Source organism: Lissotriton helveticus, chromosome 7 (genome assembly GCF_964261635.1).
Source record: "Lissotriton helveticus chromosome 7, aLisHel1.1, whole genome shotgun sequence".
NCBI lineage: Eukaryota > Metazoa > Chordata > Amphibia > Caudata > Salamandridae > Lissotriton > Lissotriton helveticus.
The window spans coordinates 1,295,186,804-1,295,203,470 of NC_136068.1; the positions used below are offsets into that span (position 1 = coordinate 1,295,186,804).

The 16,667-nt window shown below is 44.9% G+C and overlaps 1 protein-coding gene across 4 annotated transcripts in view; it reads right to left on the reverse strand.

Moving 5' to 3' along the window:
- Positions 1 to 16,667, reverse strand: part of UNC13D (unc-13 homolog D) — an 880,699-nt gene that overhangs the window by 400,337 nt on the left and 463,695 nt on the right. For all 4 annotated transcript variants that reach the window (XM_078654550.1, XM_078654552.1, XM_078654549.1 and 1 more), the window contains exon 16: positions 10,720 to 10,810. In XM_078654550.1, coding sequence (XP_078510676.1) covers positions 10,720 to 10,810 — 91 coding nt within the window. The remainder of the gene's footprint in view (positions 1 to 10,719; positions 10,811 to 16,667) is intronic.

Genomic DNA, 16,667 nt, shown 5'->3' on the forward strand with positions numbered 1-16,667 from the left:
CGGGAGATGCACAGAGAGGCGGAGCGAGGCACGTGCCCTTGGGAGAGCAAGAGGAAAGCCAGATGGCACACCTGCTCGTGCCTGTGTGCGTAACCGCATGCTCTATGTCACCCAATAAGCTGTGGTCGACTATTTAAAGCCCCACTTACTAAATGTCTCGCCAGAGCAGCGCATGCGCTGGCTCAGGCGAGACCTAAAAACGGCTATCCTATTGCTGGTTCGTATCCAGGATACCAAGGAAAATAAACATGGTATTTACAAAGATTAACAACAACCTTCAAATCAGCCAGAGTCTTACACATGTTTTAGAATGACGGCTCCCCAATTACAAAGATTGAAAAAACTTTAAAAGACTTTAACGATCTCTGTCACCCACTAATTGATGCTAATGTATGCATGTATATCAATCTCACGTCTAATCTCGAGGAAAGTATCTAAAACCCCCATAGGCATCCATAATATAATACTGAGTGACTCAGGACGACTCAGGGAAAAAAACGTGGTACAAAGACACAATTGATCTGTGCCCCAATAAGCATGTATGTACATCAAAGAAAGGTGACGTGTAAGCAGACAGGTACCTTGACGACTTTTTATTTAGTATGGAGTATGTTGAGCCAGCAAACAAGATCCTTATATCTCCCACAGGTACCTGTGATTTTTAAGACTCTGGTAGAAAATAGCACAGAGTGATATACATGAAAAAGCGTCCTTCCTGCTCCTAAAAACGTTTACTGGTAGCGTCTACCTACGCCTCAAAAGGTGCACTGTTAGGGGAACTGCCGAGCTGGTGGAGCAAAGAGCAGAGAGTGGTCTGCGGTCTTACTCTCTTTAAACTTTTTAAAGGGAAAGCCCGCCTTCGCTCCGAACAGCCTAGAGACGTCAAAAGGCAAGTCCATAAGAGATTGTTGGATGTCAGCTGAAAGCCCACGGATGGATTCCAAGTGTGGCCCCTAAGCGCCACGCTGGTGCCGACTGCCCTAACCACACAGTTTGTAGTGTCAAGACCATAAATAACAGAATATTATAATGCATCTTGTCCGTCCAAGATCAGCTTTTGCAAGGTTTGACAGATGTCATCTTTGCTTTGCCGAAGTTCAGCCATGCCTCCAACCTCCTCCATCGTCTTAATTGGCTGCCCATTGAGCAGCGGGTTAGCTCAGTACCACGCACAAGATACTGACAGGTATAGCCCCAGACATTCTTAATGAGCTGTACACCCTGTACACTCCAGCTCGAGCACTGCGCTCTTCAAACCAGTGTCTTGCACGCACTCCACCTATACGTAAGGCCAGATCCGGCGGCCGGTCTTTTAGACACCTGGCACCAACACTCTGGAACTCCCTCCCTTTTTTCATTCGTGCTGAACCAGATCATAAGACCTTCAGACGGCACGTAAAAACCTGGCTTTTCTCTCAGATTTAGTTCTCTTCCTTTTTTCACCGCTCTGCTCTAGCGCTGGAACACTTTTTTTGCCGAGGCAGCCATGCGCTCTATAAATACTCTAATCTAATCATCTGAGACCATTGGTTAGATGTTCACCACTTTGTCCCATAATGAGTGAATATCTGCCCAGGAGGAATTTGGTATTCATCAACTTGCGAGCAAACCTGGCCAAGGAGAGCATCAGTTTAGTGAACGTCACCATCCATTTTGATTCCGTCATGGTAAGGAAAGTATTGTGGTTCCACTGCTTGTTGATGCCTAGACAACCAGGCTCTCCAGTTTTGGATGTTGCAAAAGGAGGTCCGTACCTGCCGGAGCTGGTCTATGCCACCTCGCCACCTGTCTTCTTGAACAGATGGGAAGATCCTGGTTTTCACCGGCTTCCCACTAGCAGGTCGGTTTAAGCCTCATTAAAGGGGAATAGAGCCGCCTGAGTGGATTGTACGGGATTAAGGACGTCTATTGGTGGAATTGTTTTGACTTCCTGTATTGGCGGTATGAGATCAAGTGTATTAGCCGCACTCCAAGTCACTGTGGAGAAGGAAACAAGACTCCTCAATTGTCATAGTAGGATTTTGTGAGGGCAATGTCTGAGGAGGTGTCCAGACCACAGGCATCCTGGAGGTCATCAAAAATATCACCCCAATAATACTGTCATACTTATCATCAAAATTGCCTTAATCATAATGTGGTGAATAGTTTGGTCCAGAGTGGACACATTGTCTAGGTCTGCGTGGTAGAACATTTGTCTCAGAATCCAACAATACAATCGCCTCCTCTTCTGGCGTGGGTAAAGTCTGGATCGGCATTGATACACACGCCGCTGGCGTCAGCTGTGACACCAAATGTAGCATTGTGCAAGGCACTGAGCATGGAGCAGTGGATGGCATCAGGGCTGTATTTACCACAGTCGAAATCGGGGGAAAGACTTAGCCTCAAGAAGAGAATGACTCCACGACCAAGAGGAGCCAGTGCTTCAATTTCTTATGCTACTTGAGGGACTTCCCCAACTTATCTGAGGCCATTACCTTAATAATAACCAGTCACAAGAGCAGCCTCGGGAGTGCATTCAAGCCCTCAACTATGACCAGGACCGTCACGCCTTGGACTTTGACCATGAGTGTTTTTCGACCTCCAGAATTAGGTGACCGCTAGTTTGACCTCACGGTCGAGAATTGCGTTTTGGTTCATTTTTGTACAGAATGGACATGCAGGAGAGTCGTATTGGAGCAGAGGCACCACATGCAGACACCACAGGCATCTGTCGGTGACAGTCACAACTTGATTTGAATCCTGTTGTTTTACGGAGTGACATTATCTGCACACTTAAGAATTGAGGAAAAAATCTCTGTCTGGAGTGAAAGGATTTCAGTAGCTCTGGATCCGTGGCAGCAGCAACTGAAAGCAAAAACAGACGTCAGTGTGGAGGTTGCGCATACATATAAAGGCCACAACATCATATCGGGGGACGGGGGACGGATGACTCAGACGCAGAACTGCACAACGCCAACTACCAATGTGCAAGGGAATTGCTATGAATCGTTCTGGATCCAGTCTGATGCATGGGAAAATTCACAAGGTTAAGAAATCTGCAGTCAGAAGTCTCTATCAGAAATACAGATTGCTTATTTATGCAAAGGCTCGATTATTATTTTTATTCTTATGGCTGAACCATGACCTACCCCAGTTTTATGAATGGATAGCTTTATTTGATGACATCCCAAAACGTTTTTTCTAAAACATCTAATACCCTGGCCAGCATCGGCAGGGAAGAGGAGGTCCAGAACTGGACAATGTTTCTGCCTGCCTTGCACTGTGCAGAAGCTCATTGATTAAAGCAGTACATTATTTAGCTACATAACATCATTAATGGCAGTGTTTGACAGAGTAGCTAGCGGCTACCTCTGGTGCGGATTTGCAATTTGGGGTATGATGACCAGAAGTATAGTATGGAACATGGATCAGCTTCATACTTGGGAACAAAAAAAATCCACTCTACCAAATTAATAAAGAAATCCAGTGGCCATACACAGGGTTGCATCTTTGTGCCACTTCTACTTTACTTGAGTTGGTATGGGAGAATGTAAAGATGTTTTACAGTTGGATAAATAACATGCATTTCAAGGCCTAACAATTACATCAGAATAGAGTATTGCCTGAAGACAAAGGAGCATTGAAAGAGTCAATCCCATTCAACCAAAAATTTAGTAACTTTTCCATTGCTCCATCAAAGATATATATCCGACAAACATTATAGGCATGCTAACATATGGAGCTAATGATTGAGGGGACAAATGCTGAGGAATTTTGGATTGGTGAGATTATATTTCAGAAGGCTACAACATGATTGGAAACATAAACTTCAATATCACCCATTTTGGCTTTAAAGTCTACAGCAGATTAAAGTATCTGAAGACTGAAACCTTAGTCAAAAATCACGTTACAAATTTAAGATACGCATAAATTAGATTAGCGAGTTCTTACTGGATTGACCATGTTGCATAAAACTAATGTCCTTATAGAATACTGCAGACTGTCTGGGACACCCAAAAGAACTGCACAAAATCTATAAATTAATTTGTAAATGATACATATAGAAATGCAGGCAAATAAATTGCTGTGAGAATTGCGTCCTTATAAAAAGTGGTAAGCCACGTTAGCCAATGTGACACTGCCTATCCAGGCTTCCCTTTGTAATTTATGAAACTGAGGCCAAGCCACATATCACTTCTTGTATATGGTGTGACCTTGGCAAATTATCCAATAAAAAGTATATGATGTACCCTAAAAAAGTACATGATTAATTGTAATGTATACCATATGGTATTTCTATAGCCCTTGTTATAAGGGCCTAGAATATCTTAAAATAATTTGTGAGGACCATAACATGCAGGCATGTCAAGAGGCATTTGATCAATCTTTGGGAGGTCATTTTGTGATGTTATGCTACATTCACACAAATATTGAAACCATATATCCTCACAGATGATTCTCTGCAATACGATTTGGGGTAATGTTGATTGTTATTTTGCTTTACTAAAACCAAAAAGGAACTTACCTTCGGGCATGCTCTTTCTAGTGGATATTCTTTCTAACTGTGTTTTCTTCCTGTTAAGAATATCCCCATGTGCCAAACTAGATTCTGATATTTCTAGCAGCAATGCTTCTGTGTGTTGACTGATGGCACTATGTGCCTCCAGGGTGTCTCCATTATGCCCTGTGTCTTCATCTGTCTCCTTCTGCTTTCCCAGGCTCAGAGCACTACAAAGAACTGCGGCATACAGTGTTCCAAATTTTAACTTGGAACCTCTATATGATGTCCAGGAGTCCACACAATTGAACAGAGAGGTGGAAGGTCGGTGAGAAGGCGGCTGTTAGATAAAGTATCCACCATAAAGAGCGTTACCAAAGGTTAGTAACTTGTCCTTTTGATGGATATGTCTAACTTCAGATTCTTCATGTTAAGAATAGATACAACAACAGTACCTTCTAAAGGTGGATCGGTCATACAGTTTCCAATTTCTCAATAGGAACTGTTAGTTTGTTGGGAATGAACACCAACCACAATGTCTTGCATGACCGAGAAAGCAAAAAGGCCCTCCTGTTGGGCCTGGCAGTCAAGGCAGTAGTGTTTCGAGAACTTGTGAACCAATGCCCATATGGCTCTGGGAGATGCCCAGAACTGGTATCCTCCCCCTTGCCAATTCCATCTTAATGGCCTTGGCGGGATGAGGCCGCAGGCATTCACAAGGTTGCTTCTTGGTCAGCAAATTTTAATAGAGTGAACAAAACATTTTGTCATGGTCCTTTTCTGCACTTTCTTTGCTCCAGAAATCCCTTTAAAAAACTAGTCATCCACACAATGGTCCCTTGAAGGTCAATTGGAAAGCTCTTTTATTGTCGATCCGATGGAGCCTCTCCTCCTCCTTCAAATGATGAGGTTGAGCAACGAATGTTGGCACAGTAATGAAAAAGTACCACAATTCTGGCAAGAACACTGCCCGAGACCTCAGTAATAACTAGTCTGGAAAGAAGTTTGTATAGGGCAGTTGCACCAGTAGCACCTGAGGTTCACTCATTCGGTGCAGTGGTTATGGCAAATAGGAAGGCTGATTTAAGGGTCAGCCATCAGAGTGAGCAGCTGAGCACTGGCTCAACAGGCCTGCAGATAAAAAAGTCAACTCCAAGTTAAATTATCACTGAGGAATGACAAACTGATCGGCGAAAATGTCAGACATTTGATACAAAGCAGCATAACAGATAATTTAACTAGAGAGGATTGATCAAGTGAATATAGAAAGGGCTAACAAACCAGAGGTTCCACTGCAGGGCCTGCATAAGCAATCTGACACTCAGGACAAGGTGGATCTGTCATACGGTTTCCAATTTCTCAATAGGAACTGTTAGTTTGTTGGACAATATAAATGTTGTGATTGTGCCAGACTGATTGTATGCACCGACCCCAGGATATGTTGGCCTATAGATATGCTAGCTCACAATGCCACTATAAGTACCCCTGACCCTAGTAAGGTAACAAATGGTTTGGGCAACCTCAGAACAGGACAACCCTGACTCCCCAAGGAATTATGGTAACAGATCTTGAACCTTTCCCTCAGTCACTCATGGTCACTCAGAAAGGTACACAAGAAATACACAAAGGGGTGTTTTCAATATTTATTGAATTATTGTGATTTTCTTGTACAATGCGCTGCAATGATTTATAGACAGGAGATAAAAGTGATTAGCAATATAAGAACAGTGAAAAGGGTAAATGATTCCACTATTGTGCTAAAACTGTGAGTATATATGCTGGCATATAAGTACTGGGTATAGTGTACTCCTACTATGCGCTCCCTAACCTAGTTGCCTAGGACGGATGTTCTGCCAAGAATTCCCTACCAGATGACCTAACTCCCCATTACCTGAAGGCAAGATATGTAGGTCCCAGTCTTGGTCACAAGTTGGACATCCCTCCTCATGTAGGGTAAACAGGAATCAGCTGGGCAGAGACTCAGACACAGTAATGACCTCGCAATGACAGCAGAGTGCTCCTCTAATTTGAGCACGGAAATGCATGTGTATTTATAATAACATCATCCATGCTTCCGTGTCGAGGCTTAAGCTGGGCCAACATTGTTTATTTTCTTTGGGATAGCCATGTCGCCTCATGGCCTAGTAACAAAAAACATTAGCACAATGTGTGTTCAGGCCTTGAACTAGATTGTTCAAGGTGTCGCGATAGTGTACTTACAAGGAGCAATTGTAAGCAATGTGGTTTCAGATAAACTAATCCTGCACTGTCACACAAGAAAATGTGTGCCGAAAGTCACTGCGTAGAAAAGACAACTTAAGAAACGTGTACATGTAAAATGGCAGTGTTTCTTCCCCCGTCTCACCTAGCCATGTGACAGATCGACAATGCTAGGTGTCCAAGAAGCCTCAGAGACCTCCTCAACAAGACCCAGAATTAAGCACGAAACATTGGGATCATATCCTGAATGTCTCGGACTTGCAGCGGTGGTGGAAAGGATAACACTGTGTTCAGGACAGCCCCCCTTGAAGGGAATTCTACTTGTGGGGTACAGCCAGGACTTCAGGTCATCGATGGAAAATCTCCAAGTTGTCAGGACAATGTCTGTCGTCTGAAGGAGGTCTATGATGGAATGCGACAAGTCTGTCTTGAGCAGCTAGTGATTGAAACAAATGCACCCCCAACCTCCGAATGTGAGCAGTAACCATTGCCATAACTTTTGTGAAAACCCAAGTGGTCATGGTAAGACCAAATGGGAGCATAGCAAATTGGAAGAGTTGCAACTCAAATGTGAGCCACAGATAATGCCCGTGGGATTGCAGAATGGAGATATGAAAATACACATCCTGCAAGTCCAGGGACACCATCCTATTTCCTATGTCCAGAGCAGAAGGAATCTGAGCCAGGGTAAGCCTCCTGAATGATCCTTTGCACAGAAAGGCATTCAGTGGACAGCGTTCCAGCATAGGCCTTAGGCCTTCATACTTTTTGTGTGAAAGTAAAAAAATAAGCAGTACCCTTCTCTCTCTGATGCAGACACCCGCTCAAGGACACTCTTGGCCAGCAGACGGTTGACTTCTTGCAGCACGCTGTTGGAATGGTCTGCTGCCAGTTGCTCTGATGTGGACGGAAAAAGGGGCAGGGAGAAAATGAAAGCAGGGCTTGGGCCCTTAGAATTAGTTGCATGACCCATCTGTTCGAAATGAGGGTTCTCAACCTGGGAAGGAAACGTTGTATCCTACCGGCTGAGCATGGACCTGTGAGAGCAAGGTAAATACGCTTGACAACTGCTGCTGCCTGAGAGGAAGCGGTAGAGGAGAGCTGTCTCAGGAATTGGCCTGGTGCTCCTGCACAGGTTGGGATGGCTGGTGTTGCTTGTTGGGTAGCCCCTGGAAAAACACCCTAAACTTCGTATACTCTTGATGGAACTGCTTGGCATGTGACAAGAGGCCCAAAGGCTGTGTTGAGGCACACCTGTCCTTAAGTAGTTAGCGTGTCGAATCTGCATTCTCACCAAACAATCTAGAACCCGAAAAGGCAAGTCCATAAAGGATGTTTGGAGATTCCCTGAAAATTCCGTTAACCGCATCCCGACTTGCTATTGAAATACTTCACTGGAGCCAATAGCTCTACCCACACAGTCCGTGGTGTCCTAACCAGCATGCAAGACATACTTTGCCCAGTTCTGGCAACCAAATATCATTTTAGCCAGCAAAGTCCTAGGTCTTCTGGGGTGGCTGGCAAGATTTTGCTTTCTATATTCCATAAAACGTTGGTGTATCTGCTAAGAAGGCATACTGTGTTCAAGAATCTTAAGGCCAAATTGACGAAGAGCACCATCTCATTAAGACGACATCAATACCTTTCCACTCTCTGTCCAGAAAACTGGTCTGGAAATCATTAGGGGTGACTTTATTCGTAGCTGTCTGTACCTGCAGTCATTCAGGCCTAGAGAGCCTTGTCAGAAAATCAGTATCACCGAGGACTGGCCTGTGTGCCTGGCAACAGGTAGGCTGATCGGAGGGCCAGAGAATGGTTTGGACCAAGTGCCCATAACACTGCAAGAGCCTCACTAAATACCAATAGTGGCTCAGAAGTCGTCAGATCAGCTTGAAGGCTCTCATTTAACAAGTTTGCCCTTTGCACAATTACTGAGAAAGAGGCACTTTCTGCTGTTCGTTACACAGGTGGTGAGTCTAGCTCAGTCTCTTGTGAAGTAACTAGCTCATGGGCAATTTATAACTCTAGTACAGTGAGTCTTAATTAGCATAGTGAGGAAAGAGCAGGTCCTCCATTTCCTTGTCATAATCAGTGTCATGGACAACCTTTTGCACACATTAAGCCATGTAATAGTCGGATCTAAATAAGGCTTCCAGCCTCTGATAGTACTGGCGTCATAACAGAGGTGGAGGATTATGGTTGCATAGATCGACCTAAGCCTGGAGCAAGTTGATGATGACTCAGGGTCCAATATTGGCATTGAGATCAGGGCCTGGGCTGCTGGAGTAAGAATTCATGCCGGATCGTAAAGAACTGGTGTGGTCCTGGGGCTAGCATGGAAGAATGAACCAGCAGCAGAATGGACAAGTGCTCGATTCCCACAGTCAGTTGTGCAGAGGGAGGACCTGGCAGTAAAAGTCCAACTGGAGACACTTGCATCTCAATGGGACTAGAGGGAGCCGGAAGTGTCTGAAAAAGCTGCGGCATGGCCTACTTGAAGTCAGCAATTTGCTGAGGGTCATTAAAAGGCTTGGGGAATTAGGGGCACAATAGGACCCCTTTCAGGGCCCAATTATAGTCAGAAGATGCTTGAGGGGTATGACCCTTAGATTGTCGTAAGATGGGGTTTATCCTTGCGCTTATTGTATATCTTTAACTTCGACTTACCAGAAGACTTTGAGCAGGAACGGGAATCCGCATTGGAGTTAATTTTTTAAAGGGATTGTTAATGGCCTGGTGTCTAGAAGTGGGAATGGGATCTATGTTTCTACCACTAGTTTTGTTTGTTGATGTAGAGTGCTCTCCAGCATAGCCTTCAGGTGCATTCTGAGTCGTAACCAGAGGCCAAGCAACAAAGACACACGTTGGGTAGGTCCAGAAATGGTATCAACTTTCTGCAGTCATGGCGCACTTGAATCCAGTTGTTTTTAGGGGAAACATCATCCCAGGCTATCTGTTTGTAATTTTTTTAAAGTGGTCAAAAAACTGATAAGGTTGGGAATGAAGAGCCAGATCTGCATCGAAGATCGTGGAAAGAAAGGAACTGACGCCCGCACACAGGGCAATGCTTAAAAGTGGACTCATTCACACCGGTGGACTCATTCACACGAACTGTCAGTATCTGTCGATCACTTAGTCTCGTGCACTCATGATTTTACTGTTCACATGTGTCAATGTTTAAAAGCAAATAAAAATAAAGATATTAATTTTTTTTTAAAAAGTGGACTAATTCTGTAACTTCTGGAGAGGAAAGGAAGCAACGAGGAGCCACACGTGGACACCTATTGGCACCTGTGAGCATTGCTGAAAAGATTCTCCACATCCAGTCTAGTGCCTTGCAATATTCTTAAGGTGGGAATTCTGCAGTTAGAAATATCCATCAAAAGCAGTATGTCTATGACCAAAAGGGAAATGATCCTCTGTTTTCATTTAATTTCCGCATTCATTTAATTTTGAAAAAAATGCTTTGTTTCTGAGAGTCTGGAGGTATGGCCGCTAAACAAAGCATAAACACACAAATATTTAAGGGTGTCGCACTGTAAGCTCACATTATAATGATTTAACACACAAAGAAGTCTGGTATGACAGATCACAAAAACAATTAATTCTGATGAACAGAATAGGCACACAGCTTTTTGGTATCACAGTGTAAACATAAAGAAAATGATGGTATTGTAGAATAAGTGTACACAAAGCCTTTAAAATTACAATGTGAGTACACAGCCATCTAGCATTACATTAAAAAAAGTCATTTTTCATAATCGGCGGATGTCCGGAGTTTCAATAACTATAATTGAATGGTTCTGAAAATATTGAGTAGTAAGGCATTGCTGGCCCAAAAATAAGAATTAATGTTCAAACCTATACTTAGCGAACATATTACAGCATAAATAAAGAATTCCAATCTCACTATATAAATATGCATTGAGTTTGCGTTGAGTTGTAGTACTTGAAGGCAGACATACAATGAGCATAGGTCCATCACAAACCATGGCACAGACCTGAGTCTTCTTAAACTTTACCTGGATAGCCTCTGTGACTTTTTGTTGCAGGGATGGCATTTGTGGGCATAGTTCTGCATATGGTTTCATTTTACACATCTGGACCAGTACCCTGCAGTCAAAAATATGAAGAAACCTTGTTTAATGGGGGTGCACACTAATAAATAATGTATAAGGTGATCATCTTCACTTAATGGTGAGCAGCGAAAGAACAAATGTAATGAGTGCACTAAGCTGGCTTAAGGTTTGGCATCAACAGAGGAAGCCTCAATAACCTCTTGGTGCAACTGTTCTGCGGACTGAAAGATGACATTGGTTCCATCAGAGCAGAGCTTTGTAAGTGGCACCAGGAAGATACAAAATGATCTTCAGGAACCCGGAGTAAGGGTCTCATACCTAGAGTACACCTCCGATGGGGGCTCCCAGTAACATGAATTCTAGCTGAAAGAACTACTGGCCCTCCAGAAGCAGAATATTGCCCTGCATGAATATAGTTTAGGTGATGGGGTTGGGGGGTGGGAGTTTAAAGGTTCAACAGTGTTGCTTCCGGGGCAAGGCGAAGAAAGGAAGGGCGAAATCAAAGTAGCATAGCCACATGGGCCAACAGGTTCACCCATCCATAGTAAACAGCACACAGAGAGACGCCAATAGTTAGGTCACTACAGATTATCTCATTTATTGTCAGGGGAACTAATGCCACAGCCAAATGCTTAATAGTTCTACACATCTTTAAGTACGAAAGCGAGATGTCGGCCTCCAATAGGAGACACTACTCAAAAATATCTGGAGGTTGCACACTAGATCCTTTCTCACAAACCTCAGCAGAACATAGCAGAGTTGCCTAAGACTGATGGCACTGGGCTGTTCTTGCAGCCAATCAACACAGTCTAGCTTCAGTTCGAGTTCAGTCCTCATGTGCTGATGAAGCAAGGCTGTGACCGTATCAGTCTTAACTGAGGAAAATCTTGCATTTGTAACATTAAGGTAAAGAGACTGCCCTTCACGTTTTTTCATTACAACAAAGTGCCAGTTTGAAATGTGAAGCCGTTCGTTGACTGCATTGTGCATGAGAACTTGGTACCAATGAATGATCATTAGTCCCCAACTTCCTGCACTCTGACATAAAAGACAACAGAAGCTGCCACTCCTCTCACATGCACAAACCATCTGCAGTCACCTGTGCTCTGAATAAAGAAGGGGGAGAACAAAGGAGAGAACAGAAACACATAAAAGAGAGACAGGCGGGGGGCGTGGCTTAGCGCCTGTTGCGGATGGCGGCGTAGGTGTCGGCGCTCTGATCCCGCCGAGGGGAACTAGCGGTTCGTGACCTTCTCCTGACTCGTTATAAGCGGGTCTCCACAGCGGAACATGGCGTGCACACACTGAACTCCATTGCGGCGCTTACAAGACCCCCGCTCCCGCTATTTCGGCCATCAGAGTTACGGCCGCGGCTCTGACACGGCCGCGGCCACCATTTTGGATTCCTGAGGTGCCAGGGCTGCGTTTAAGGTACGCGCGCAGCTTCATATGACGGCCTTTCCCATGCCTACAGTCTCACACCTAATGTATGCTGAGCCTTATTTTCACCACTTGTGACATGCTTCGTTTCCTGGCTGCTGCTGTTCTTTTTTGACAGTTATGAATACTGCCTTAAGCTCCCTCAGCTCTCCAATGATGACAACCATTTGCTGAACTGTATTATTCTTCTGAACTTTTCTTATACAGCCGCTGATTTGCCTCACTCTCCTCATTACTTCAATCACTATTATTCTTTTTTCTACGGCACGTATTCCCATCAAGCTGTTTTGTGTTTCACGGACAATCTGCATATTTCCTATCTGGCTGCCTTTCCTTCTGACGGCCAGTTTACACGGGCAAACCTACGCCGAATGGCGTTACTAAGCCTTCTCAGCATATTTTCATTAAAAATTCCAAGGTGTTCTCAGCTTTTGCCCAGCTGGAAGTTTCTCAGCCATCTTCTGCCCACCCACAACATTCCTCAATGGAGCAATCTGCGCAGACTGTAGGGAAAGGCACTACCAAAAGGCTAACAAGCATTTACAATGCAATAGGTCTCGCAGCATTAAAGTTTGAGCTATTGGCATTGTATATTACAATGTGTTACATTAATTTGTTATCAAACTCTGAATTGTTGTATAAAGATGATTTGCAAACTGTCAAATGTTGCTGAATAGTAAGCAACGTTGTGAATAATATTGTTTGCTAGTCATCCTTGGGTACCAGAGTACTTTACTTGAGGCAACCCACTACTCTGCACCCACTACTCTGCACTCACTACTCTGCACTCACTACTCACTACTCTGCACTCACTACTCTGCACTCACTACTCTGCACTCACTACTCTGCACTCACTACTCGGCACTCACTACTCACTACTCGGCACTCACTACTCACTACTCTGCACTCACTATTCACTACTCTGCACTCACTATTCACTACTCTGCACTCACTACTCTGCACTCACTACTCACTACTCTGCACTCACTACTCTGCACTCACTACTCGGCACTCACTACTCGGCACTCACTACTCGGCACTCACTACTCGGCACTCACTACTCGGCACTCACTACTTGGCACTCACTACTTGGCACTCACTACTCGGCACTCACTAATCACTACTCTGCATTCACTATTCACTACTCTGCACTCACTACTCGGCACTCACTACTCGGCACTCACTACTCGGCACTCACTAATCGGCACTCACTAATCGGCACTCACTACTCTGCACTCACTACTCTGCACTCACTACTCACTACTCTGCACTCACTACTCTGCATTCACTACTCACTACTCTGCACTCACTACTCTGCACTCACTACTCACTACTCTGCACTCACTACTCTGCACTCACTACTCTGCACTCAGTACTCTGCACTCACTACTCTGCACTCACTACTCACTACTCTGCACTCACTACTCTGCACTCACTACTCAATACTCTGCACTCACTACTCACTACTCTGCATTCACTACTCTGCACTCACTACTTTGCACTCACTACTCTGCATTCACTACTCTGCACTCACTACTTTGCACTCACTACTCTGCATTCACTACTCACTATTCTGCACTCACTATTCTGCACTCACTACTCTGCACTCACTACTCTGCACTCACTACTCTGCACTCACTACTCACTACTCTGCACTCACTACTCTGCACTCACTACTCACTACTCTGCACTCACTACTCACTACTCTGCACTCACTACTCACTACTCTGCATTCACTACTCTGCACTCACTACTCTGCACTCACTACTCTGCACTCACTACTCTGCACTCACTACTCACTACTCTGCACTCACTACTCACTACTCTGCACTCACTACTCTGCATTCACTACTCACTACTCTGCACTCACTACTCTGCACTCACTACTCTGTACTCACTACTCTGCACTCACTACTCACTACTCTGCACTCACTACTCACTACTCTGCACTCACTACTCTGCACTCACTACTCTGCACTCACTACTCACTACTTTGCACTCACTACTTTGCACTCACTACTCTGCACTCACTACTCTGCACTCACTACTCACTACTCTGCACTCACTACTCTGCACTCACTACTCACTACTCTGCACTCACTACTCTGCACTCACTACTCTGCACTCACTACTCTGCACTCACTACTCTGCACTCACTACTCTGCACTCACTACTCTGCACTCACTACTCTGCACTCACTACTCTGCACTCACTACTCTGCACTCACTACTTTGCACTCACTACTCTGCACTCACTACTCTGCACTCACTACTCTGCACTCACTACTCTGCACTCACTACTCTGCACTCACTACTCTGCACTCACTACTCACTACTCTGCACTCACTACTCTGCACTCACTACTCTGCACTCACTACTTTGCACTCACTACTCTGCACTCACTACTCACTACTCTGCACTCACTACTCACTACTCTGCACTCACTACTCACTACTCTGCACTCACTACTCACTACTCTGCACTCACTACTCTGCACTCACTACTCTGCACTCACTACTCTGCACTCACTACTCTGCACTCACTACTCACTACTCTGCAGTCACTACTTTGCACTCACTAATTTGCACTCACAACTCTGCACTCACTACTCTGCACTCACTACTCTGCACTCACTACTCTGCACTCACTACTCTGCACTCACTACTCACTACTCTGCACTCACTACTCTGCACTCACTACTCTGCATTCACTACTTTGCACTCACTACTTTGCACTCACTACTCTGCACTCACTACTCACTACACTGCACTCTGCACTCACTACTCACTACTCTGCACTCACTACTCTGCACTCACTACTCTGCACTCACTACTCACTACTCTGCACTCACTACTCACTACTCTGCACTCACTACTCACTACTCTGCACTCACTACTCACTACTCTGCACTCACTACTCTGCACTCACTACTCACTACTCTGCACTCACTACTCTGCACACTCACTCTGCACTAACTACTCACTACTCTGCACACTCACTCTGCACTCACTACTCACCACTCTGCACTCACCACTCTGCACTCACCACTCTGCACTCACTACTCACTACTCTGTTCTCACCACTCACTACTCTGCACTCACTACTCTGCACTCACTACTCACTACTCTGCACTCACTACTCTGCACTCACTACTCACTACTCGGCACTCACTACTCACTACTCTGCACTCACTATTCACTACTCTGCACTCACTACTCACTACTCTGCACACTCACTCTGCACTCACTACTCACCACTCTGCACACTCACTCTGCACTCACTACTCTGCACTCACTACTCACTACTCTGCACTCACTACTCTGCACTCACTACTCACTACTCTGCACTCACTACTCTGCACTCACTACTCTGCACTCACTACTCTGCACTCACTACTCTGCACTCACTACTCTGCACTCACTACTCTGCACTCACTACTCTGCACTCACTACTCACTACTCTGCATTCACTACTCTGCACTCACTACTCTGTACTCACTACTTTAGACAGCTCTCTCTCTCGCCATTCTTCTCGTTCTCTTTCACTGAGTGTTTAATGACCTACACCAGAAATCGCTCCTCACCCTTACTTACGCCTCTTAGCCGACCTACCCCATTCACCCACCTGCAATGGCTTCTCACTACACCTCCACTAGTCAGCTCAACACTCTGTCGTGGGCGTGTGACTTCCCCAACGCCCCGTGAGTTCAGTTTTGCGCCGGGCTTCTTGTCTCTCAAACCTTAGTTCTCTCACTCACCCCTGCCTTGGTACCTACGCCCGATCAACATATGGAAACACACTGAGGTAATATATGCCCCCCCTTTCAAGTCCCTTGGAGATAAGGCGATTGTAGGAGGAGCGATGGGAAAGCACAGCGATTGTTTTGAAGAAAAAAAACTAGAGCCTCCTGTCGCAATCGGGTGTATTCTCGTGAAACGTTCGCTTTCTCGGAGTTTTACTCACTTCCTTTTCGGAGCTCCCTTTTCTGAACAGTGCCTTTTAACCACTGCGCTTCTTGCATCCCTATGCATAATACACCAGATTTTCCCCTACGCTGGACCTATCTCACCTCCAATACATCACCCATTGCAATACCCTACACAATGCATCGTCGTCCCAACATTGCGTCAAATTCCCTTATCCATGAACATACTACACTGAGTCTCGCTAAGCGTACGGAAAGCGCTATTTTTTTTTTTTTTTTTTTTTAGTAGTAAATATCTTTATTCGGCAAATTGATCACCATAAAAGCATACATATACATAACATTTTAAATCACCGGTAAAACTTTAAAAGTACGGATAAAAAGGAAGAAATACCACGCAATCACTAATTTGCTACAGCTGAATCAAGCATCAGACCGTCGATCCCCCCGTGTGCAATTTCAATAGACGGGAGCGCGTCGCCCACGCACTGCCCAGGAATTTTGCCACCCCGCAAATCATGGAGGAG